Genomic DNA, 25,277 nt, shown 5'->3' with positions numbered 1-25,277 from the left:
TGCTGTCCAACTCATTTAGTGCACTGCTACAACCTCGTGACCCTGTTTGAATGAGTCTGGAGCCCTAAAGAACAAACAGACTGTAACGTTGCATAAAAAAACAATACATCTGAATATTGTATGCTCACAATATTTGCCAGGACCAGGACTATCTAGCAATCACATTTTGGCCATTGTCAAAATTCAAAATGTATTATAGAATAGGGCTGAGACTTGTGTCGGGAGTATTGACACAAATCTTAATTGTTTTCTGAGCTGCACACAAATTTCAAGACAAGGAAAATATGTTTCTGACAGAGTCAATTTGTAATTTTGATGAAAAATATGATATTACCAATTAGGACTTGGTATTGGTTGCTCATGATATGTATCCTGAAATGAGTCTAAAATGCAATATGTACATTACAATACTACAATATAGCTTGATACGATACGTTTACTGTTACATGGTTATCCCCCGTTAGAGTTTACTAAAATAATGCTTTTATTACTCTATGTAGAATAAACAACATTGGAGTTTCATTTTCACAATGCCATTAATATCAGAATACATTTACTGCTAAGTCACATTTTCAGATCAGCTTATTTGGTCTCAATGTAATAGTCAGCAGGTAGTTAGTTGTATGACTCTGCAATTTATAATGAGTTTATGTCATATCACAACACACATCTCTTTATCAGTATGTATATTGCTAAGATGTCGGAGATCATTTATTGCCGAATCAACATTTTGATACAGCCCCATTCCCTATCAAGTCTCAAAACCATTTGGATTATTGACAAAAATGCTAGTGTAGATGGTAATTCTAGTCATAAAACCATCCTCTGTCACGTAAAGTTGATTTTTATAGACAGTGTTTTAAACTCGGATACTACTTCACATTTCTGATAACAAGATGATATAATAATCTAAATGGGGAATCCAAAAGCTCTCAGGTATTAATGTCTCCTCATTCTGTTCCATATCAGATATCTTCATCAGTCTTACGATTTGACTTGAAACTGGGAATTGTAGTTCTGGGCAGGGTGCTAGATCCATTAAACCTTTCTACGCACCTACTCCTTTTTGATAGGTGTTATAGATAAATTGAATTCAATAGTCAGGGCATCTCTTACATCAACCGCATGTGTGATAAATGCCATGCTCTTCTTAGTCTGGACCGTATAGGCGCCTGCAGCACGGCTCAGGCAATTTCTCCATCCTTTCTGCAGCAGAGACCATTGCCTCCACGCTGCAATCCCCTCCATGCCCTTGACTGAGCACTCTGACAATAGGGCTCCCTGCTAATGTCACCGTGTGTCAGAGTCTCGTTCAGTCAGGCCGGTTCCTCTGGGCTCCACCTGGACACACCATTTCCACGGCAACTGCCTGTTAAGCCTCCTGTCCGCAACATAACAATTCAGCGTATATTGGCAAGGCAAGCCGAGGCAAGTTTGTTTGTAGAGCACAATTCGTACACAAGGCAATTCAAAGTGCTTCACACAACAGGAAAAACAATGCATTCAAATCACAAAGACATGACAGAAATCACAAAACCTTTATTTCTATTAATTCAGGGTTCAAGGACAGCATCAAGCTCTCTGTCACAAATATTATCAACATGAACATTGAAATCACCTGTAATGACAAAACCATCAAAGTCTGTGCATACAACTGAAAGCATCTCAGTAAAATCATCAATACAACTTTGCCAGTCCTTGTAAAACAAGCCTCCCAGCTCCATTTTAAAGGATACACACTCAAATGATGAAAACCTTTTTCATCTCTAAAAACTGCACGGACACCTCCTCCCTTTTTGTTTTCTCGTGTTTCAGATTCCCACTTAAAGTTTGGTGGAACAGATTCTATTAGAACTAAATAAATAAACCAGGGATAAACCAGGGATAAACCAGGGATAAACCAGGGATAAACCAGGGATAAACCAGAACCCAAGCGGGACCCAAGCTCAACCCCTTTTTTATTCAGTCAGGCCTTTTAATTACAGTTGCTTTAGGGACTGATTTGACTGTATTTTGTGTATATATTACTCACTGTAAGTTCTTTGTGTTTTGTGAAGCACTTTGTGACTTCTGTCTGTGAAAGGTGCTATACAAATAAAATTTACTTACTTACTTTACTGATTTTACAAGCGGGACCCAAGCGGGGGACCCAAGTGGGGGACCAAAGGGATCAAGCGGGATCCGAGCGGGACCCGAGCGGGACCCGAGCGGGACCCGAGCGGGACCCGAGCGGGACCCGAGCGGGACCCGAGCTCTCAAGTTTTGACCTCAAATCCAGCTCAAATCCAGCTCAAAACCAGCTCAAATCCAGCTCAAAACCAGCTCAAATCCAGCTCAAATCCAGCTCAAAACCAGCTCAAAACCAGCTCAAAACCAGCTCAAAACCAGCTCAAAACTAGCTCAAATCCAGCTCAAATCCAGCTCAAATCCAGCTCAAATCCAGCTCAAAACCAGCTCAAAACTAGCTCAAATCCAGCTCAAATCCAGCTCAAATCCAGCTCAAAACCAGCTCAAAACCAGCTCAAAACCAGCTCAAAACCAGCTCAAAACCAAGACTAACCAGCACTAACATTGGCATAACAGCATAACCCTTTTTTCTTTATTGTTTTTTTATTTATATAAACAATTTTATCACATAACTTTAACGTCAAAAGGGAAAACAAACAGAAAACAAAAAGACATTCTCACATCTCACATCCACCCACATACAATAGTCAAGTAATGTGAAAAAATAGCAAAAATAACAGCCTATTTTTTAACACTGGATTCTTTTGGGACATTTGGGCTGATGTCAAAACTGGTTCTAAGGTTTGCCTCGGGACTAAACCCAGTCCAAACCAGTACCGTAGATAAATATTTCCTAGATAGTTTTTAAAAACATGTTCTTCGTGCTGTGGGCACTCAGCCTCCCCTATAAATCTCTTGACTATAGTGCAGGCACTGGGGTTTGTGCCTAATGTGTTGGAAATTTCATTTAGCTGTGGTCCTCCTTATCGCCCTATCGCTGCCTCTCCTCTCTCCTCTCTGTGGTTGTGGATGTGTGGTCGTGATTGCCTGCAGCCTCCCCAGTTCTCTCTGCTCATCTTGCTTCTCCTTCTTCTTTACTGCCAGGGGCTTGCTCCAGCTTTTGCCTCCACTGGGGAAATGAAAATGGGTGAATGGGCAAGGCAGACAGAACAAAGGCTGTTTGTGTTTTGTTTACCACATAGATGCAAATTTGTCTGAACTGAATGGTTAAAAGGAATTTTTACTCCTACCAAGCCCTTTTTTTCATTTTAAAGCGGGGGTATCCCACCTCATTCAAATTGTTAAATCAATTTGTATTTGTCGCCCATTTTAATGTAAAAGCAGCTGCACACTATGCATTTAATCAGTCACAAGGGCAGAATGAGGAGCCTGATATGTCTCTGAATATGTTTTGGGATGAGAACGTGTTGGCTGTGCGACGGAAGGTCCATTTCTGCGTGAATACTAGCAATAACAAAGAGTTTGTGAGAGCTGTAACCGTTTCCTAATTCATCAACGTCTTTTTCTCTCTGTTCTCATTGAGTAACGCTATGAACCTTAAGGATGAGCGTCTGTGTCCTTTGCTTATTGCCTGAATCATCCGGACCATCTGCTGTAGTCTTTAACTCACTTTACTGGGGACAATTCACATTCTCATTTATTTGTTCATCATTGCCTCTCAGTAGCTCTGCCTCTCGACTCAACTGGAGTGATTTAATGCAAGAAACTACACCTGAACACCTGCCTGACCTCATTTGTCATGTGATGCTGTTGAAAGATCTGCCCCGGCATCAGTGCTTATGAGCTCACCTCTGGACGCTCACTACATCAAGACCAGTTCAAGAGCTTAAATGGAGGGAAGGTCGTTAAGTGTGGCATTATCTCACTGGGCCATTGACCCACTTGAATTATGTTTTTTTAATTTTTATTCTTTTTATCTTCCCAAATGTTTTTTTTTAATTCACCAGTGAAACCATTTGTGTCACAGCTTTCTTGAAGGAAGTGCAAATATAATAAACATAATTAATGCTGTTGTTTGATAGCATTATCGTAAACAGTGGCATTCAAAAACGTATTAGTTCAAGTTTCAAGCAGCACCTGTGACTTCTGTAATGTTTAACAAGGTGTTACATTTTTAGAAAATTGCATTGTAGTCAGTCAGGTTTATGAACAGGTTTGTGAAAAGGTTTGGGCACTTAAGAGGTTTGGTTATTATTTAAATGACATTTGGCCTAGGTTTTCTTGTTGTACGAAATTAGAAATTATTCCAATATGTGATATGGGTGTTATTTACTGTGATATTGATATTATTGCGTTATTGAGTGTCTGCAGAGCCGCGGCGCGCAGCCGAAACTGCCATCTTATTTTTGTGCCGGCCGCGCGCCGCGGCTCCTGAAACTGCGCCGCTATTTGACCGCGTTTTAGCGCCGTTTTAGACCGCGCCGGGTTAGGGTTAGGGTTAAGGTTAAGGTTAAGGTTAAGGTTAAGGTTAGAAGTCCCGCGGATCCTGAAACTGCGCGGCCATTTGACCGCGGGCCGCGGCTCTGCAGCCACGGCCTAAAACAAAAGCTTAACATTTACAAAATCGAAATTTCCGTCTCTTCTGAACCAGATCGAACACAGTCTTTCTCTGTCGTTCCGCAGACATTTTGTACTTTGCAAATGAAAATGAAAATTTAAAAAAATCCAAAAAGAAAGTCCCATTTAGTCCAAAATTTGGCAAATTTGTCAATTTTCAAATTAAGCTAAAATGTGATTTTATTTTTCATTTTATTTTTTTATTTTCAGTATATCAGTTAAAATGTTGGTCAAACCCTCGATTGTCGGCACAGTTTGTGTCGTCCATTTCTTTGTGATGGCCCTTTTCCCAGCTGCCACAAGTATCTTCAAAATGTATCCTTTTATTGTGTCCATGGCAGAGGTTCTGAGGCCCAAATACATAGTTCTGAAATTGAGTGAGATGGCGATGTTAAAAACAGTCAACACTTTTAACATTAAAAAACAAAAGAACAAAAAACAGTACTTTTCTGTCATATTGAGAACTTTGGGGTTTAGTGCGTTCTATTTAGTTTGTTGTGATATTGATTATTCTGACAGCCAATATTATGTGCTTATATTATTACATGTATACTTTCACGATATATAGTGCAGCCTTAGTTTTACTGTTAATATTTAACTGTGGAATGGATGGATTTGTTGAAAGTTCAAACCGACAGAGTTGAACAATGTCTTAGTTTGCCAAAGTCAAAGATGATAGCTGAGTCTCATACTTTCTTGCTTACAATCCGTTTCACGTAATCAATGCTGCCAATGAAACTGAACCCGGACTGTGCAAAGTGACAAATTTTGGGTTGTGGCCCAGACAAAATGCTTTCCTATGGTAACATCACTCGCCCAGCTGAATGCATAGCAGCAGGATCAGGCAACACACTGCTGCAGCACGTGAAGCATGACGGCAGAGAAGTGTTGTGCTTACAGATGTAGTAGAACTTAGACTCCTGACTGTGCAGCAGGCTGGGAGGCTGGTCGAATTTACATCCAACTAGTGTGTGATCTGTGGCAGCAGCAGCAGCAGCAGCAGCAGCAGCAGCAGCAGCAGCAGCAGCAGCAGCAGCAGCAGCAGCAGCAACAGCAGCAGCAACAGCAGCAGCAACAGCAGCAGCAACAGCAGCAACAGCAGCAACAGCAGCAACAGCAGCAACAGCAGCAGCAGCAGCAGCAGCAGCAGCAGCAACAGCAGCAGCAGCAACAGCAGCAACAGCAACAGCAACAGCAACAGCAGCAGCAGCAGCAGCAGCAGCAGCAGCAGCAGCAGCAGCAGCAGCAGCAGCAGCAACAGCAGCAACAGCAGCAACAGCAGCAACAGCAGCAACAGCAGCAACAGCAGCAACAGCAGCAACAGCAGCAACAGCAGCAGCAGCAGCAGCAGCAGCAGCAGCAGCAGCAGCAGCAGCAGCAGCAGCAGCAGCAGCAGCAGCAACAGCAGCAGCAGCAGCAGAGGAGCTCATAACACACCGCGCTATAAGTCAATCAACAAATTAATACATGGCAGGCAGTGGTCGCTTATTTTCTCCCTCTGACAAGAAAGAAGCACTTATCCTCGGCGCTGGCGGTGGCACACACAATGATAAAGGGGTGGTCCGGACACGCACCATTGTGCATTGTCTAATAATCTGTGCTGACTTGGGTGCAATAAGTGAGGGAAACGAGAGCTGAGAAAGTACTAATGACCTCAAATGTACTTCTTAGTTTTCTGTCAAAGAAAGTGGAGGGAGATCTATTTACAGTATATTTGAAAGGGTTTATTTCGCACTCATCAACAATTGTGTTTGAAGCTTCAACCAGTGTCTCGCAAACTAGAAGCACTTGCACAGACAGACAGACGGACGGACGGACGGACGGACGGTCGGTCAATCGGTCGGTCTAACCTCTAACCTCTAACCTCTAACCTCTAACCTCTAACCTCTAACCTCTAACCAATTTTCCCTTTTCGAAAAGTAAAACACGGAACAAGAACAACAAAATTAAGACCAGAGAGCATAATATAAATAAATAATAAATCTAATGAAAATCAAAACAAATTCCAAAAAGAGTCCCATTTAGTACAAAATCGGAAAAAAATTGTCAATTTTCAAATCAAGCTCATTTTATTTTCATTTTTATTTTCACGATGTCAGTTAAAATGTTGGTCAAACCCTCGATCGTCACTAAACCAGGAATTGAACAGCACCAAACTAAGTCTACTTCTGGACTAAATCATGATCAAACCAAGACTAAACTTCTCTCCCCTTTTTTCTTGTTATTTTTTGTTCATAATGGCATGGCTGTTTTGAACTTTCGATCCCCAGCTAAACATGACAAAGACCCAACTAGAGCAGATGATACTTCCCCTTTGGCGAATGTAACCTCACCGCTCTCACCAATCGCTAGAATTCCCAGTTGTCATTACCTTGACATCTTGACCCTAAGATTTTTCTTAATCAACTGTGAGAGCCGCTAAACGCATTCTGTTCTTTTATATTGCTACCAAGAATCACTGGGTCCCTCAAGATTCGATATTACGTGGTTGTGCTTCAAAATAGGACTGGTCCATGTCATATCGCTGGTGGTATATTGTAATACGGCATGAGACGACTTTTGGAATATTGGGAAGTACGTGCACATACTCTGAAGCTAATGTTCCTCTCATTTGCGAGGAAAGTCAGACAGAGATCGTGACAAAGTAATTGCTACCTCTTAAGCCTAGAGCGACTTTCAACTTTTGCTGTGGAGACTAAAAACTCTAATAATGAAAGAGATGAGTGAGGAGTGGAGGCGGAACTTATTGCTATAACTTCAATAGCCCGAAACAAGTACAAATATTAGAAAATCCATCATTAAACAGCCTGAGGTATATAGACAATTAAAGTATTATTGCAAATTTTATATTGTGATAAAAAATCTAGGACATTTTGCCCTGCCTTATTGCAATAATCGACTGATACATTTTTTTACAGTCATTCTTATTGTCTTTGTTAAACCAAAAACTGCCAAGTGGAAATGCACTTTTAAGCATCAAAACTATGAGCATATTAAAGTTTCTAGTAAGCATCATGATGTATCAATATTTAGTTTATTTTGTGAGACGTCTAATGCACAACTCTACTGCTAAGACCCATTGTAAGTGATAGTATTTTAGTTTTGTTTGACAGCTATAAATAAGCCTGTGCAGTTTCATAGTTTCATCCATGTGTTATGTATTCTCATAGGAGACATAGCCACCGGGGCCTTTTGTACCAAGAGAATTGGCAGTGGATGCTGCTCGCTAGTTAGTTGTAGTAGGTATCTAGTGAGAGCAGCTGTTGTCCACTATGACAATCCAATCAAGAGAAATAGACTCACCTCAGTGGGCTGTGGGCATGACAGAGAGGTCAAAGCACTTGTACTGAAAACACATCCAAGCTGCAGCTGAAACGAGTGCAATTGTGCTTGTATTTATGGTGCTCTAACATCAGTCCTGCTTTAAAGATGGGTAGAAAACACAACAATGTATAGGCAGTTGCGTGTAAATACTCACAGTGAAATGTCGCTTGAACTAATAACCAACATTTAGAAAAGGAAACAATCTACAACATGAAACAATCTGCCTTTGCAAAGACGCTGGGTCAAATGCAGAGGTCAAATTTCCCCAAGGGGACAATAAAGTGTACCTTGACTTTAACTTTAACCTATACCTCGCAATATAGTGCCCAAATCTGCCGTCACACTCAACAAGTTGTATCTTCTACACTCAAATAATTTGGTTCTCACGTGATTATTTAGTTCAGTGTTTTTTCCTCACAGCCCTCTCCTTGAACTCAACTTATTATATCACATTTATTTCAGATGAATCATTTTTTACAATTTATTTTTGCACTGATCATAAACTGCCTTCTACTTCTCACTAAAACATTTGCACTGCACAAGGATGTATACAGTATGGTTGTACATTGGTCTGTGGTAAGGGAAAGTCCTTTATCTCTGTAGTAGACAGGAAAGCATAGTTTTAAAAAACAGCAGGTTGCCATGTGCTTATCTGCCTGTGGGGATCTCATTATTGTGGTGAGAGCTTGATTTGTTGTGGCATTCACAAATTCAAACAAATATCTCAAGCAAAATATTCAACTCATCAGGGAACAGACAAATATTTGCTGGAATTTATGCTGATTTTTAATGTGACTTTTAACCCTCTGCTTGTCTGCAATTACCTCCCCTAAATTGCTCAGAAAGATTTGTTATTGTAACTCTCAAGCGCTTGATTAGAGCTTTGAAATCTATTGAACAGATTCTGTATTGCATTGGTGTACTGTAGCAGAGTGGTTGGCACTCCTAATAAAGAATGTCAGTGAAATGTCTTTGTTACCATAGGTGCTTTCAAGATCCTCTCATTTCTTGAATAAAGACAGCTATACATCCATCTCTCAACTGCTCCTCCCATTGGCCAGAGAATGGCCAGAGAATGGCCGGTGGATTTAACCAATCACAGTGAAGTGTGAGCTCCCAGAAGCAGCAGATGGCTTCAGTTACTTCTTAGCTCAACAGTCCTGCCCACTTTGAAGCCCGCTGTTTTTCCATAAGCACATTTCCCATAGGATTTTTCCTCCAGACTTTTCAAAGCACGTAATTATTATGAAAAGACTATGAGATACCAGACACAGAAACACCACATTAGGACAGACTGTGTTCTCTGTTAAAGAGGCTAAATAGTAGAATTGTCCTCCTCTGACAGTAAGAGAATGTCCATTACTGTCACTTTCAAAATGCACCTTAAACTCGATGGATAGGAGATGGAAAACCAAGTCTGTGTGCACTTATAACTAGCCTTTTGTTGTTCGGTGTTGTCTTTCTTGTAAGGTTTTTTAATTGTCTTCTTTGTTTCCTGCCTAGGGACAAGTCAACAGATGAAAATTAACATATTTGTCATAACGTGTCATGTTTACCCTGAAAATGTGTTAAATGTGTGTCCCTGTCCCATGTTTTAATTCTGTGAAAAGTTTTAACAGCTAGTTAACAGCATTCTATGAAATGGTGGGTGATTACCGCTTTGCAAGATGCTAACTGCATGAATCGTGATCAAATGGAATCTTGGCTCTAGAAAATGGTGGCATATGGTCCATTCATGTCTGTGTGTGCTGTATGAGTCAAGTGTGAGATGAACTGGTCTTTGTCTGGAATGTGTTCTACTTCACTTGTGGGGATAGGAATTGATTTAAATATGATACAGTAAGTCAACTCGAGTGTTGTTGTTGTTAGTATTGTTGTTGTTGTAATTGCTTTTCATGGTGTAGCCGGCTCGTGATAGTCACAATTAGTAACGATTATGGAAAACATGAACAAACGACAGTGAAATCCTTCATTTTCTTTTGTTCACATTGTCAGGTCACCACACCTCTTGGAAGTCTCCAGCTTTATGAAATCATCAAGTTTTCTGAATAACAAAGTAATATTATCATTAACATACAGCAGAATCAGAAAAAAATTTATTGCCATTGACCGTGAACAAATTTCACAGATTAGGAACTTGCTTTGGCGTTAAGGTACAACATACAACTGTGAATAATAATCATAATAATAATCATGATACTATATATACAAGGCATGCATACAATTTAAAAAGCTACTATGAAAATATAAGTGTATATACAAAATGCATACATTCAGGTTTACTTCTGAATGTTTAAGTTTAATCCTCACGATGATTTTCTTATTGTGACCGGAATGATCATAAATATCGACTTGCGTGACAGATTTATCTTGACCTGCCTGGATGGGCGTATATGTTTTTCTGCAGAGATATTTCACTTTCCCTAAGTAAAGATGACTCTGTTCAATTCCTGGCATTGGCCGAGCTTTGGTTAATATATTTTACATTACATAGTCAATAGCTGGACAGATCCTTCCCCTTCCACCGCCGCACTAGCTGACTGGTAAAAATTCTCTGCCAGTTCCTATTCATCCTTTTTATAGTTTAGTTGGTGTAGTCTCTTCAACTGCCCCTCCTGTTTTCTTGCCTGACTTGTTGTAGATAAGCAACAAGCATTAATCCTTCTGCAATGTGCTATCTTGGCGCTAAAGTCCATTGCGTATCAGCCGAGGACAACGTGAGTGATATTGTTGCTTAAGCTTAGTTGCACACTCCTATCTGTGACTCCGAGGGTGGTCAGCCACGGCCTTAGACTGCTTATACGCCACTCTGCTTCATGCTTTACAAACTCCACTGTCAAACAGCAATATTATCAGTGGAAATGGGTTGCCTGCATGAATTTTTACGAACCAGTCAGTGTGGAATCCATCAACGTCGCTGGCATTTGGTCCCCAGGGGTTCTTCTTGCTTTTTTTTTTTTTTGCGTTTGCTGGAAATTTCATGCCAAGAAGCAAAATCTCAACCAATTAAAATCCAACTTCAATCTTCCAGATGGATCTGAAAGTGTTCCCAGTGTGGGGGTCGACTCTGACGCGATAAGACTGGTCCAAATGGGCATAACACAAAACCATGTCCTTGACAGTATAAAGCATGTCGGAAAGCTAGTTAGATAAAAGCTAAATGTGTGTAATACATGCTGGGAGAATTGGTATCAAACCGACATCTCAGTTTGGCGATGTGATAACGGAAGAAGACACACTTGAGAGTTTGTCATTAGAGGATTGCAGAAATGTATTATTACAGGCTGGCTCAATGATTATTATTGATCTCTGTCTGTGTGCTCCACCTGGGGGTCTCGGCATGTGATAGGGACTCCTTTTTGATAGAGGGCTGTATTTTGAAGGTTTTCTAAGGGGGTTTTTGTTTTCTGTTATTTTATTATTGGTGTTATTCCAGAATGAAACCATTTTTCTAAACCAAATTCTATCCAGGTCTAAATGTTGAGCCTGTTTCTGCACATACAACACATTTATGCAACAATAGGCTTCACTGAGCACAGTCGAGATGCCTTTGAAGCCACGGTGCAGCACAGGAAACGCTGCTTTGAATATGAGCGGCCAAACTAATTCACACATGAACTCTGGATGACCGAGTTTATGTATTTTGCTGCTCATTTACTTTATGTTTGATCAGGCTTCTTCAAAGTCTAATGCTGGAGATTATTATTAGTTAAACACACACTTGTTCTCTCCATTCAAAACATTTCTGCAAATAACTAGACAGGCTTTCATTACGTGAAGCTTGAATCGGTTTCTAAGAATAAAACACAAAATGTAAAGTGTTATCACTGTTCACCTGCTGCTTTTCTTCACACTTTGAAGCACATTCTTGGAAGGAAATAGTTCAACAACTTCTTTCTGTTGTGGTAAAAGAGATTGAATACAGTTTAACACCTTGACCCCTTGATATGGTAAGAAATTCAGAAGCCAGAATATATCTTCACACCTGCAAAAACTCTTTGTTTTAGGCTAGTAGTAGCACTTCATTTTATATCCACACAGGGACAGGAAAAAAGGCCTTCAGCAACTTTGCTCCCAGCCTGTGGAACAAAACACAGAATACTTTTATGCCTTTTAATTATTTTGATACACTGGTCAAGGTCTACTCACAGAACCACTTGTTCTTTATAATTTTAACTCATAGTGTATGTGTAAATGTGTTTTTATATACTTGGATATCCTGTATTTGTTTGTATGTTTAATCTGTGTTTTGTTTTTAACTGGTAGAAATGAAATAAAAGTAAATACATTTATGTGCCAAGTCATTTCTGTAGTGAACTATGAATCGGACTCCTTTGCCTACAGTTATCAGCTTCCTATTCCTATTATACTTTTTCTACCTTTGCCTTTTACCTATAATTACACAGCCAGTCAGAGTTGGGCCTGTCACAATAATTACTATATCGGGTTAATGTTCAATATATGATAGGGGCTCAGTATTTATTGTGAACACTTTTTCTTTTCTTTTTTTATAAGACTTGAGAATTGAGTAACTATTACAAATGTGTAAAAACATTTGCTTTTTGTTTGTCGTAGCTCATGTTATTTTAACTATATTTCATTGTTTTTTGGGGATTCTCCTGCTGTCAGTGTCTGAAATTGTTTAGTATTTATTCTTTTTTTTTGACTTTTGAATTTAATGATAGGACAGTCTTTGTTATAAAAAGGTCTTTGTATTTTAGAGTCTGTACAGCCCAAATAATTATGATTTATAGTCGACTAGTCAGAAGTAGTTGATTAATCTTTGCAACCCTAGTTATCATATTAAGTTGTTGGGTATAAAGAGTTCAAACTTAGCTAGATGACACCAAGTATAAACTTGGAACTTATTAAACAAAGGTCACAATGTCATTCCACAGGTTCATTCTTTCACTTTTTAATGGTGTGTATTTGTGTGCTTGTTTCAGCAGGAGGTACTGTCTGCCCCTCTCTCTCGTCAGACCATCAGGAGAGCACATGGTCTCCGGTCCCACTCCACACTGTTCAGCCAGCCTCCCACTGCCCTGCCTCCACAGGTGAGTGAGCAAAGCATGGACTTTGTCTCTGTGATGAACTATGGTCAATCCCAAACTTTAGAAAACTGACTCAAACACTGCTGCTTTAACAATGACAAAACTTAGACTGAATAAAGAACTAAACCAAGACGTGGGCAAAGTATTGGATTTTAATGTATTCACCTCTGCTTAACTTCTGCTTAACCAAGGTCTGGGCAATTGGATTCATATTGGATTAATCAATTGAGATCAAATAATTTCCAGATTGCAATTATTGTCGCCGTGTATTAATCAACAGCCATTTTCAGCTTTTTGAGCAATAAAGTTGATGATTTTTAATGATTTTTTTTAGTTAAATGGAACTAGAGGTTGAGTTAAAAAAGTCCTTGGTCCTAATTCAATGTTATATTATTATTATTATGATGATGATGATGATTATGATGATTATGATTATGATGATTATGATTATGATGATGATTATTATTATTATTATTATTATTATTATTATTATTTATATTATTATTATTATTATTATTACGATTTAACAAGAATCCATATTAAATCAATGAGGGGGAATGAATAAACCAGGCCTTAATCAGCTCAAAACTAAGACCATTACCATGATTCAGCTCTAAACTAGGCCTCGACTTTTATCATTATCTTCAAAGTGAAACCATTATTTTAACTGTCCTGAACTCCTGAGTAACACTTTAGGATCCTGCCCCATAGTTTGAGAAGCACCGATCTATTATCTTTTCGGCACAGGACCAGATCCATATTTATTAGGTCAGCTGTGTATTTGCCTCATTGACAGAAAAGTCTCTTGCTTCTCACTGTATCGACAGCCGCAGCAACACCGTCAGCACTCTCCAAAACACCGGCCTCACTGCAGTTTTTAAAAGTCATTTCAAAGGTCAATCAGGAAATGGTTATTACATTAAACATGCCAAGATTTCATAATTTCAGAAGTGCATCAGTCAATAGGGGCTGAATGGATCCCGGCAGTCGATATAGTGTCTGCTGGTAATCTCTGCATCTCTTTGGCTCAATACAATAGGAAGATGTTAACAAAATACAATGGGTGTTTTTCTTTTAAGATTGGATATTTTTGTGAAAATTATAACCTCAGCCAGAGTTTACAATCTATCATTTTGACACCTGCTATTACCTGCTAGTACCCGTTTTATTGGCCAATTGTCACTATAAACATTATGTTCACAAACACAAATTGTAGCCTCACTCCTCCTTGCACCTGGTTTGCATGGGAAATATTGTCAAACTAGAAGATAAAATTGTGTCCTTAAAGTTGATGTTTTAGAGCGGTTTGGCAACTGTAAGGATTTGGATTGGAGCATGTCTAATACTGCTGCTCTAGTGTTGTGTTCAGGTACATAGTATTAAACTACAACACAAGTAGATTGAAAACCGCAGTATTGATCTGAAAGGGCTTAGTAATAGAAATAGGTCCACTGACTTCCTGTTCAAAATTGCAGAACTGATAAGCCCCGTCTCAGAGTGACATTTCACCATAGCAAGCAGCGAAAAGTGACTATTTTAATCCACTTAGTTGGATTAAAATAGTGGCCCCTATGCCCACCCACATCCACAATCTAGGATTACTCAAACATGCAGGGATAATCAAAACACTTGTAATAAGGTTAAAAGCTCATGGAAGTTTTAGTTGATGTATGTTAGATTTTGTGAAGTGGCGGTTCTGATATCAGTGTGTCAAAGTGTGTTGCATTACAGGAAAGTTTAAAGGCATTTGATTATAAGTAGTCGTGGCTGATAGATTTGAGTTTGAATTGGCTATTCTGTCATTTACTCTATATTTGTATATTTTTGTGTATGTTATTCCTACATTAAGAGTAAGTAAGTACGAGTTTTAAAGTTTTTAATGCATATTTTCTATATAGCATGTGGATAGAAACAAGTGTGTGGAATAAATGTATAAGTGGAGCATTTTCTTTGACTTGTTGCTGGCAAACTTATCACAGTCTTCTCAGGTTCAAATATAGCAGAGAATTGTGGGTAATGTGGAAATCTCTGCGTACATAACACTGTGGCATGAAAGTCATTTGTGAGTCTGATTGTTGACAGGAAAATGCTCCAGTCTCCAGTAACTATGATGCAATATCTTGTATGTATGTATATGGTTTATAGATTTTGTATTCAGTAGTATATTATTAATCAATGCGTCTGCCTCTGCCTCCGTCTTGTGATAACGGAAGATTAATTTCACTCCAGTTTTACACTTGGATCAGGGCCATGCGTTTACATAATTGAGTAATATACACCACATTGATATTGATGCTTTACATACGATGTGCTAACAAACATACATTTTCATCAGGTTTCTAGTGAAGCATCGAATTGCAGTCTGCTCAAAATATTCAGAGGAAAGAGTGAGGAAGTATTTTCCTTATCGAGGGATACACTTGACCACAGCACTGGCACAACATGGCATTACGTTTGTGATTTCCAGTTTTATCTGTCATTTGAAGCCTTTAGTATAACGTTTCAGTCACCAGAGACTGATATGTTCTGTACATCTATAATAAGATTTACGGTCTAATGTGATGTATGTATTTGGATCCAACTTCTTCTCATTATTGTTTTTTTGGGTACATTGACACTAGTCATAAGGCGCTGGTACAGCTGGCAGCCCGGTGTAAACGCTCTCTCGTCTTTCTCACACTTATTGTGCTTTATCTCCTATATGTTGTAAATATAGTTAGTATATTTTTTCTATTTTACTGTACGATAGGGACACGCGCTGGAATAGTTTTTTTTAATTCAACTGTTTTTGACTTTTTTCGGCTGGATTTGAGCGTTTTTCGTTGCGTTCGTTGTGTTGTTGTGACGTGAGCTAGCTCTGAGCGAGCCCACCAGCCCCCCCCCCCGCGCCCTCCGGCCGCGCTAAAGTACGGCGTGTCGTCGGTACACGTTTATATACACGTTTATATGAAAGAGGAACTTCACGAACAATCGGGACACGCACTGGAATCGCTTTAAATCAACTTGTTTTGACTTTATTCGGCTGGATTGAGTGTTTTCGTCGTGTCGTTGCGATGTGTTTTGGCTCTGAGTCCCCCGGCTCCGGCCCCGCCCCCCGGCTCCGGCCCCGCCCCCCGGCTCCGGCCCCGCCCCCCGGCCGGCGCCGTACCGCGTTTACACAAAGGAGGAACTCATGAAACTGCGGAGAACAGTCGTCTTACCCGGAGATCGTCACGTTATCCCGTCGCAATACTGACCTAACCTAATACTGATGTGCAATTCTGTCATATGTGCAATTGCTGTTGGAATTCATGTGCAATCTATGTGAAATTACTGTGAAATTCATGTGCAATCTATGTGCTGTCGTGACACATATTGATGTGCAATTACTGTCGTGATCACATGCAATGGTATTTATGTATTTATTTGTCTATGGGAGTTTTTATTTATTTATAGGAGATCTTCTACTGAAAGTGTTTTTCAGACTTCCTATAAGTGATCTGTTCTTCTGGATCTACCTCTGTATCTACCTGCGTTGCACCAATGAAATTTCCCCATGTGGGACAATAAAGGAATATCTTATCTTATCTTATCTTAGCACACGCATCACATTCAAAATTAAGACTAAACCCAGACAAGGCACGTTTACTATTTGATTTTGTCATTGTTTTTAGATGGTAAAAAGCTACTGGTGTTATTATTATTTATCAATGTGAAGTTCAAGTCTGAGTCCATTATTACTCCCAGAGTTCTAACTTGATTTGTAGCTTTTAGACTGAGAGACTCTGGAGGTGACTGCTAACACGTTTCTGTGGGTCAAACGGTCTTATCTAAGTTCAGCTGGAGAACGTTGTTTTGCATCCGCACACTGATGGAGGCAGTGACAGAGTGAATCCACTGGTCCGTATTCACCTCCTGTCAGCGAGACATAGATCTGAGTGCCATCTGCATAATTGTAATACGACTCATTATTGCTGCATATTAACTGACCTAACGGCAGCATGCAGAGGTTAAACAGAAGAGGTCCCAGCATTATTGACCCATGGGGCAACCCTCGGGTCACCCCAGATTTGAACCTGGTCTAGAATAAGACCAAAATGATTGCTACATCTGGACTGAACTGAAATGAATCTAGAACTAAACCAGGAAGTGTGAACACACCTTCTAATGTCTGTACTTGAATGAAATTGTTCATGGTGATACATTGTATTCCTGCCAAAAGAATTGCCTCACTGCACCATGGTATCCTATTGGTCACTTGCTTTGTACTCCTGTATGCATTTGTTAAGACATAACTGTATTTCAACAAGAAGTGCATCATATAGGGTGTCCCAAGATGCATTGATGCAAATGTTATTACGAGAACAAGATGATGCGTCTTGTTTTGCTTTGGCTGTTTGCTAAATCTATTCTTTATTTTTATGTTTTTGCACCGTGGCATCCTATTGTATGCGCAGTTAAATTTGTTAGTCTTTTTTATGTGTTTGTCAGCGGACTTTATGAAATGGAGAAGCATACTCAGGCTTGGGATTACATGGTGCTGATGAGAGCTAGTTTTACAATGAAAAATGATCCGAGAGTGGCTTCCCTCGTACTGTTTACATTTGACTGCGGCAGGACGGACCTGAGGGCGGAGTAAGACTGGGTGAGAGTGAGTGAGTGTGTGTGTCTGTGTGTGTGTGTGTGTGTGTGTTTGTGTGTGAGGGGGGAGGGTCAGAAACAGAGGAATGTATACATTACACATGTTGCTGCTGGGAAGTAAAAAAATATGGGTCGTACTAGGACTGGCCTGTGATGAATTGTGTCGGGAAGTAACAAAATACATGTACTGAAATATATATTCAGATGACTAATTTTGAGTAAGACACTCTGTCCGCTCTGGAGAGCAGCTTCAGTGAGAGACTGATCCACCCTCGCTGTGTGAAGGAAAGGTTTCGCAGGTCTTTCCATCCTGCTGCTGTCAGACTGTATAACAAACACTGCTAGCCCTGAACATGTGCAATACTGATGTAACCATGTGCAATACCATCACATTCATGTGCAATTACTGTCGTACTCACAAGCAATTAAGGCCATATTCATGTGCATACAACTGATGTAAGAGTGTTTTATTTTGTTTACTTACTTACTTATATTTACTTTACTTTATTTTATTTATTTTTATTATCTATTTATTTTATTATATTTCCCCCCCTCCATTCCCTATTAAGATATGAGAGGAGTTTTGTTTTGTTAATAAGAGTTTTTTGTTTTGTACATAAGAGTTCTTCTATTAAGAGTGTTTTTTTTTTTTTTTAAACTTCCTATAATCTGTCCTTTCCTCCTGTTTCTACTGTGTTGTAACAATGAAATGTCCCCATGTGTGGACATTAAACGATTATCTTATCTTATCTGAATTGTATTCCTGAACAGTTACTATTTTATTTGGTAGTGATCAGAATAGTTATTTTTCAAAAATCAATAAAAGATTTGATCATGCAATTTGGTGCAAAATGTAGTACATTTAATTTTTACCCTCTGAATGGACCATGTTTCAGACATTAAAAAATACATTTACTGCAGGTATTCTGTTATCAAATACATTTTCAAAGTATTTTTCCCCCAACACTGGTGATCAGTAGTTTTTGAGTGGAGCTGTAGATAATAATGATTATGATCTATCCATGAAGGATTTACAGCATTTATTTACTTCATTCTAATTGTATTTTTTTGCTGTCCCAAGCCTACATAAATTATGTGTTGTCTGATTTGGGATGGACATCTGGAGTAAAACATGCATAAAACAAAGATTTCATTTCATTTTATTTGATACACAAAAGTACGAAACATAAACTGTACTGCATGCTGATATTTAAATCTACATTACAAAAACGCACACTTGAATCAACTTTAGGGCTGAATACATTTCATTTAAGAAGAAAGAAAATTGCATTACCCGCTTGTCTTTATGGCAATAGCTGCTACTGTGGAACATTTATAACATCTCTGTAGAGACATAGTGCACCTTTAAGTTTGAATTAAACATCGCACTGATTTACAACTTATACATTTCACATTTGCTATTATTAAGTAAGCAGAAATGAGTCCAACCTGTTTTCTTATGATCCCGTCGACGCTGTCATGACGTGTCTGGTGTATGTATAGGGCCAGTGTTTGTTCAAAGGGCGGGAGACGGGAGAAGACGAGGAGTGTTTGCTTTATAGGGCCCTGCTGTCTGCCACACGCAACTTTCTGCAGAGAACGATACATCAGCAAAACCGTGACAGCGCAGACAAACATCCACGGGGTGCTAGGACTTGTTAACCTTGCTAACATAAGCTCAAACACATCTCCCCCTGTTTTTAGGCTACATCTGTTTCATCTTTTGCTCCACTTCATTGAGATTCCCCCATTGCCTCTCCCCCTGCATCGCTGCGGTAAAGGCTCCGGTCTCCGTTGTAGATTCTTGGCATCCGTCTGTTTTGCTACAGAGTCCCGTGAGGCCGCTCGGGTCATGGGCATGCAAACAAGCACACACTTTGCGGCACGGTTCATGTGTAGAGCTCTCGACCCATCTGTGACTCCACTTCTGCAAGATGGGAGCTGATTTTGGGAAGTTGTCACATTGTCTCTGTCACAAGAAAGAAGGCAAGAGAATAGAGTTGGCCTGTTCCTCACTAGCTGCATAAAACATGAAACAAAATGTTGTGTTATGTTGTTGTAAAGCTTTAGTAAAAGTGGTAATAATGCCTAGTTCCAAACCTGGTTCAAAATAAAGCCGAAGATATGGCAGAATTGCATTAAGATGCAATAGCAAAACAAATATGTTCACTATTTACTAAGCTATGGAGCCTTGACGAGCACATGTTTGAAGTGTTTTGCCCGCACTGTTGTCCATGTGTAGCTTCAGTGCATGGCAGTGGTCACCCATTTGGTAGCAATGCATTGATAAAATACATTAATAAAAAAGTAATTTAATAGACTGATAAAGAATAGGGAAGCATGTACTACCCTCATTCATTCTGATTCTGTGTATTTGAATTCTTGCAGATTGTACATTTTCTGCTTCATAAACATGTAATATGTGAGCAAGATAACTAGCTCATTGATCAAATGTACAATGTATGCACTTGCACCATGTATCGTATAATAAACATGGATATTCTCTGCGGTAACAGGGGAACGTCAGAAGTCCTTCTAATAATGATAAAGCACAACTTGTCTCAGTCAACAAGCTGCTTTAGCTTGAACATATTCTCTGCCTCACAGAGCCACCGTCTTGACTCCTAATGTGTTCCTCAAGGCAGCGACGGCATTGGTCATTAAACATGCAACGCCGTGTGGTCGCTCTTTCAGTTTATTGCATCTCCCTATTCCCTTCTCTTTGCTTCCTTGGCCAGTGAGCTAAAGTGATCTAGCATTGTCCATTTTGTGGCAGAGATGGCCAAATACTGGACTGCGGCCCATTGCTAAAAACAAAAGTTTTCTACAAGAGGCTGGTGAAGAAGCGGTTCTTTGTCCTATTTAAGATAAGATAAGATAAGATATTCCTTTATTGTCCCACATGGGGAAATTTCATTGGTGCAACGCAGGTAGATACAGAGGTAGATACAGAAGAACAGATCACTTATAGGAAGTCTGAAAAACACTTTCAGTAGAAGATCTCCTATAAATAAATAAAAACTCCCATAGACAAATAAATAAATAAATACCATTGCATGTGATCCCGACAGTAATTGCACATGAATATGTGTCACGACAGCACATAGATTGCACATGAATTTCACAGTAATTGCACATATGACAGAATTGCACATCAGTATTAGGTTAGGTCAGTATTGCGCCGGGATAACGTGACGATCTCCGGGTAAGACGACTGTTCTCCGCAGTTTCATGAGTTCCTCCTTTGTGGAAACGCGGTACGGCGCCGGCCGGGGGGCGGGGCCGGAGCCGGGGGGCGGGGCCGGAGCCGGGGGGCGGGGGCGGGGCCGGAGCCGGGGGACTCAGAGCCAAGACATCTTGATCTCCCAGGACACGCTAGGTTTCATATCCCTTTTGAAGCTAGGATTGTGTTTGAATGGAGCTTTCATAATTCTGGCACAGTATTTGGCAGTGGTGCATCTTCACTTTGGCATAGTTTTAAAACAAGAATGGTGTAAGTGACAAATGGGGATGTTAAGATTATTTGGTTAATCAATAATTGTGAATATATAGATATTATGCCCAAGAAATTAAACAAAGTAATGACCATTATAACCCTCTGAAAGCCTTTTATCAAGGCTTATAAATCAGAACTTTCAAGGTATATATCTAATATACCTTGAAAGTAATATATCTAAATTATATCAATGCATTGCTAGTTTGAACTCTACTAAATATATTAAAAACAAATGGGAAAGAGAAGATAATCTCAATTTAACAGACAAGAGTGGGGAAATGTGTGTACATCCCAGTGGAGGAACACAAAATCACATGCCTGGAGGGAATTTCGCTCGAAAAATGTGTCATGTTTTTTCATAAAACCATGTAAAAGTGCCCATTATTCACAAGGAAATGCTAACTGTTGGAGAAACTGACAGCGAGGAGGCCAACCTCACGTGTTCTGGGACTGTCCTGCTGACTGTCCTGCTGACTGTCCTGCTGACTGTCCTGCTGACTGAAATTGATTAGCAGACTGTTTTTGACACCGTCATCCCACTCAATTTTACCACTATGTACATGAGCCTGAAAACTCCTGCCGTGGACACAATAATCAGATATCTTTGGTACATACATTTGACGGTAGGCCACACAGAAATGGCTGACACAAATTGTACCAATGATCAAGTGCGGGACTGACATATTACCAGGAATCAGACAAATGGAAAAAATGACATTTGGACTAAATGGGACTTATATCTAGGACATGTTTATTTATGTTGGTTGGTTTGGACATATATATATATTTTTTTTATGGTTTTAATCATATTTTATTTGTGCTTGTTTTGTTCTCTGTGCAGCACTTTGGACTTAGTTGGTAAAATGTGATGTACAAATAAAGTTGGATTGGATGTTTTGTCATACTGTGTCGTTTGTGTTACTATTATTATTATTATTATTATTATTATTATTATTATTATTATTATTATTATTATTAGGCCCGAGCGCCACAAGCTGGCGAGAGGCCTATTAATCTCGTAAGGCCGTGCGAAGCACGGCTGCGAAAGTGCGCACGTAGTGCGCACGAAATCGAGCGCGAAGCGCTCGCCCACTTCCAAACACTCACTAACGCACTCCTCCACTCATGCACGCCCCGTGCATACTAATTAGTTGTAGGAAAATGGAACATTACCGTTGTAAACGGGCGAAGCCCGTGCAAAAGTTCGCACTAAACGAGCACTTTACATTGGGATGACGACCGCTTCGCGGTCGTCATCCCCATATAAAGCACTCATTTGCGCTAAGTAGCTCACGAATACGTTCCCCATCTCTTGCATGTTCCGTGCATATAAGCATGTAATGCAAAAATTTAACATTATTACTGTATAGAGGGCCAAAAACACAAAGTGGGCGGAGCCCACTCAAAATTATCGAAAGTACCCGTCAGTGACCAGGGACCCACACCATGAGGTAGGAAAGCGCGAGCGCTTTCCGAAAATGTATAGTTTATGATATTTGAAAAATGGGAAACATTGTTTTCGCATCGGAATATTATTCTTTCTTTCTTTCTTCTTCTTCTTCTTCTTCTCGGGACCAACCCCCCTATTTTTCACCCAGTGAACATTGACGAAAAGTCACAAAAATTTGCACACCTCTAAAAATCGTGCCTCTCTACATTCTGGCTATTTCCCTTTTCTAAAATAAAAAAAATTGGCGCGTCAGCGCCACCAAATGTACCAAAAATGCATTGAGAGATGGGAAATGACCCAAAAAAAATTTGATCGTAGAATCATGAAATTTGGCGCAGAGGTAGATGGTGACAAGAGAAGTAAAAAATATTATTACGGCAACGCCGTCCCCCGAACCAAATGTCGGCCATATTGCTTCAAAAATGGCTAAACATGACTTCGGAGTTTTTCCAAACGTCGTACTTTTACGAACTCCTCCCAGGGCGTTGGCCCTAAAAAGCTGAAATTTGGTGAAAATGCTACTGAGGAGTGGGACATCAAAAGTTATCCAAATTACATTGATACCTCTCACGGTCTCTGTGCGGCGAAGCCGCAAACTGTAACTAAAATTTCAGAAATCTCCCATATTTAAAATTTCTGCCGTTTGCGCAGATAAAGTCCGAATTGCATCAAATTAGAATCAGTTGTTAAACTCTTTGCCCTAAACCTACTTGAAGTGAAATTAATTAATTTGGCGCGACAGCGCCCCCTATAGATTTTATATGGAGGTTAAATGTTTAGTTTTGCGAAATTATCTGAAATTTGACACACAACTCAATTTTAGCATCCCCATCAAAAAAGTAAATGAGACCCATGTCATAATTGTTATGGCTTTGCCGTAGCGATGATCGAAACCTCCCATGTTATTCCAATGGGGAAATCACCAGAACATGCTTACACTTATAAATACTTTCACCAACTCCTCCTAGGGCGTCAGCCCTATTAACGTGAAATTTGGGGAGACTCATCTTCAGGTGTGGACCATCAAAAGTTATCCTAATTTTTATTCTAAGAGTCACGGTCTGTGCGTGAAAGCCGCACATTTTGCCAAGAATTCAAAATAAAATTGCTTTTTGATGGTAAAACAAAGGGGAGAAGATGTGACAGCGTCACAGATTCAGCAGTAGGCGTAATAAAAGGACAATTGGGGCGCGTTAGCGCCCCCTCCTCTTGCGGCGTGGCGGCGGCGTAGCGAGGGCCGATCATTGCCGCTTGCGGCTATATTTAATATTATTATTATAAATGGAACATGACACAAACATAATTGCATGTATTAATCTTTATTTTACAAGGTAAGAACCCATTGCGATCAAGACCTCGTCCCCTAAAGAGTGATCTGTAGAAAGTCAGTCTGGCATAGGTTCCTTTTTGTCCCCGTCACATTTGTTCCAATGTCCATTTTCAAATTCAATTTTATAAATGTCCAAAGTTATTTCAGTTCAGTCTCTGCCAGTCGGCTCTGTCCCCGTCATCAATCTACTTGTTATTGCTTTTATTGCCGCCGCTAAAAATATATTCCACAGGTATCCATCCATTTCTTAAATCGCTGTAGTTTTACAAATACATTGTCGGTGTTGACATAATAGACTGTTTCAAATTCAGAGCAACATCACGTTGAACAACTTTAAAGAAAACTGTGAGTGTATAAAGCTATTAAAAAACAAACTCTGATCTGAAAAATGTATCTCTTAGAATATGATGGTAGACAACAGTTTCAAAGCATCTTTAAAGCGGCAGGTCATATTGGGTGTTGTCCCCCTGTCCTGGCCAGTGTCTGTCAAATCAAATCTGTTTCATAGAAGTGCACAAAGGCGACAGTTCAACTTTTTAATGCCGTGTCTCCACATTTGTCCTCTTGTTGCAGCGAGTGTCTGTGGTTTACTGCTCCACCGCTTAAACGAACAGTTTCAAACAGCATGTATTTTTTGCTTCTATTTTTGTAACAGACCTTAAAACACAGTCATACTTCTCCACTGACACGTCACTCTTTGTTGCACAGCGACAGCCATTTATTATCCTGCAACAACATTTCTCTTCTCTCAGTTCGCGTTCACTTAAACTGAAAAAATGTGTTTTCTTTTGCCAAGAAAGGTTAGGGTTCAGATTCGGGTTCAAGAATCAGATTATTGGGTCAAATAAATGTATATAACTTAATCTAGACAGAAGGGGTCAATATCTGGTGTACTATATGACAACCTTGTTTGCACTAAATGTATAAGTCCAAATTATTGACAAATGACTAAGCCATTTGTGCCAAGAACTGGCTGGAACAGGGCAACAAAACGCAAGAAAAGTGCTAGTAGCTGAAAATGTTACTAATGATTTGTACAGCGTGTGATAAAATAGACAGAATTTGCTTACGGTATCTACTTTTGCTATTTACAATTTTGGCCACTCTAACACTAACCTTGAGTTGGTAAAATCGTTGATGACAAAAACATAGTGAACTCTCTCGCAGGTGACTGAGTGGACCAAACAATTAGTTTGAGCTGAAACTCAACTCTGCTGCTGCTCTTGTGTCTCCCCCTAAAAGTCGACCGGCTCTTTACGTTGCCACAGCCACATAGGCAGTGCCCTTGTTTGCGAATTAACTTTTAGTCTGGTTTATGAAAAAAAATCTCTTCCTAACAGAGTGGAATTGTGCAAAATATAACTTTGGCTGCTGTATTGAAGATTTCTATGTTCTGTATCTCTGTGTAAAGGCTGCCTCACT

The 25,277-nt window shown here is 39.7% G+C and overlaps 1 protein-coding gene across 2 annotated transcripts in view; it reads left to right on the top strand.

Moving 5' to 3' along the window:
* The window catches only part of mcu (mitochondrial calcium uniporter), a 76,372-nt gene that overhangs the window by 23,886 nt on the left and 27,209 nt on the right, over nucleotides 1-25,277 (top strand). Inside the window, exon 2 of one of the 2 annotated variants that reach the window (XM_072436216.1) lies at nucleotides 12,858-12,962. In XM_072436216.1, the coding sequence (XP_072292317.1) occupies nucleotides 12,858-12,962 (105 nt within the window). Of the gene's footprint in view, nucleotides 1-12,854; nucleotides 12,963-25,277 lie in introns of both variants that reach the window. The other variant, XM_072436215.1, reaches the window with a different exon arrangement.

Source organism: Eucyclogobius newberryi, unplaced genomic scaffold, assembly GCF_026437365.1.
Source record: "Eucyclogobius newberryi isolate DKJ021-1_F unplaced genomic scaffold, fEucNew1.0.hap1 SCAF_8, whole genome shotgun sequence".
Classification (NCBI taxonomy): domain Eukaryota; kingdom Metazoa; phylum Chordata; class Actinopteri; order Gobiiformes; family Gobiidae; genus Eucyclogobius; species Eucyclogobius newberryi.
This window is presented reverse-complemented; position numbering and strand designations above follow the sequence as displayed.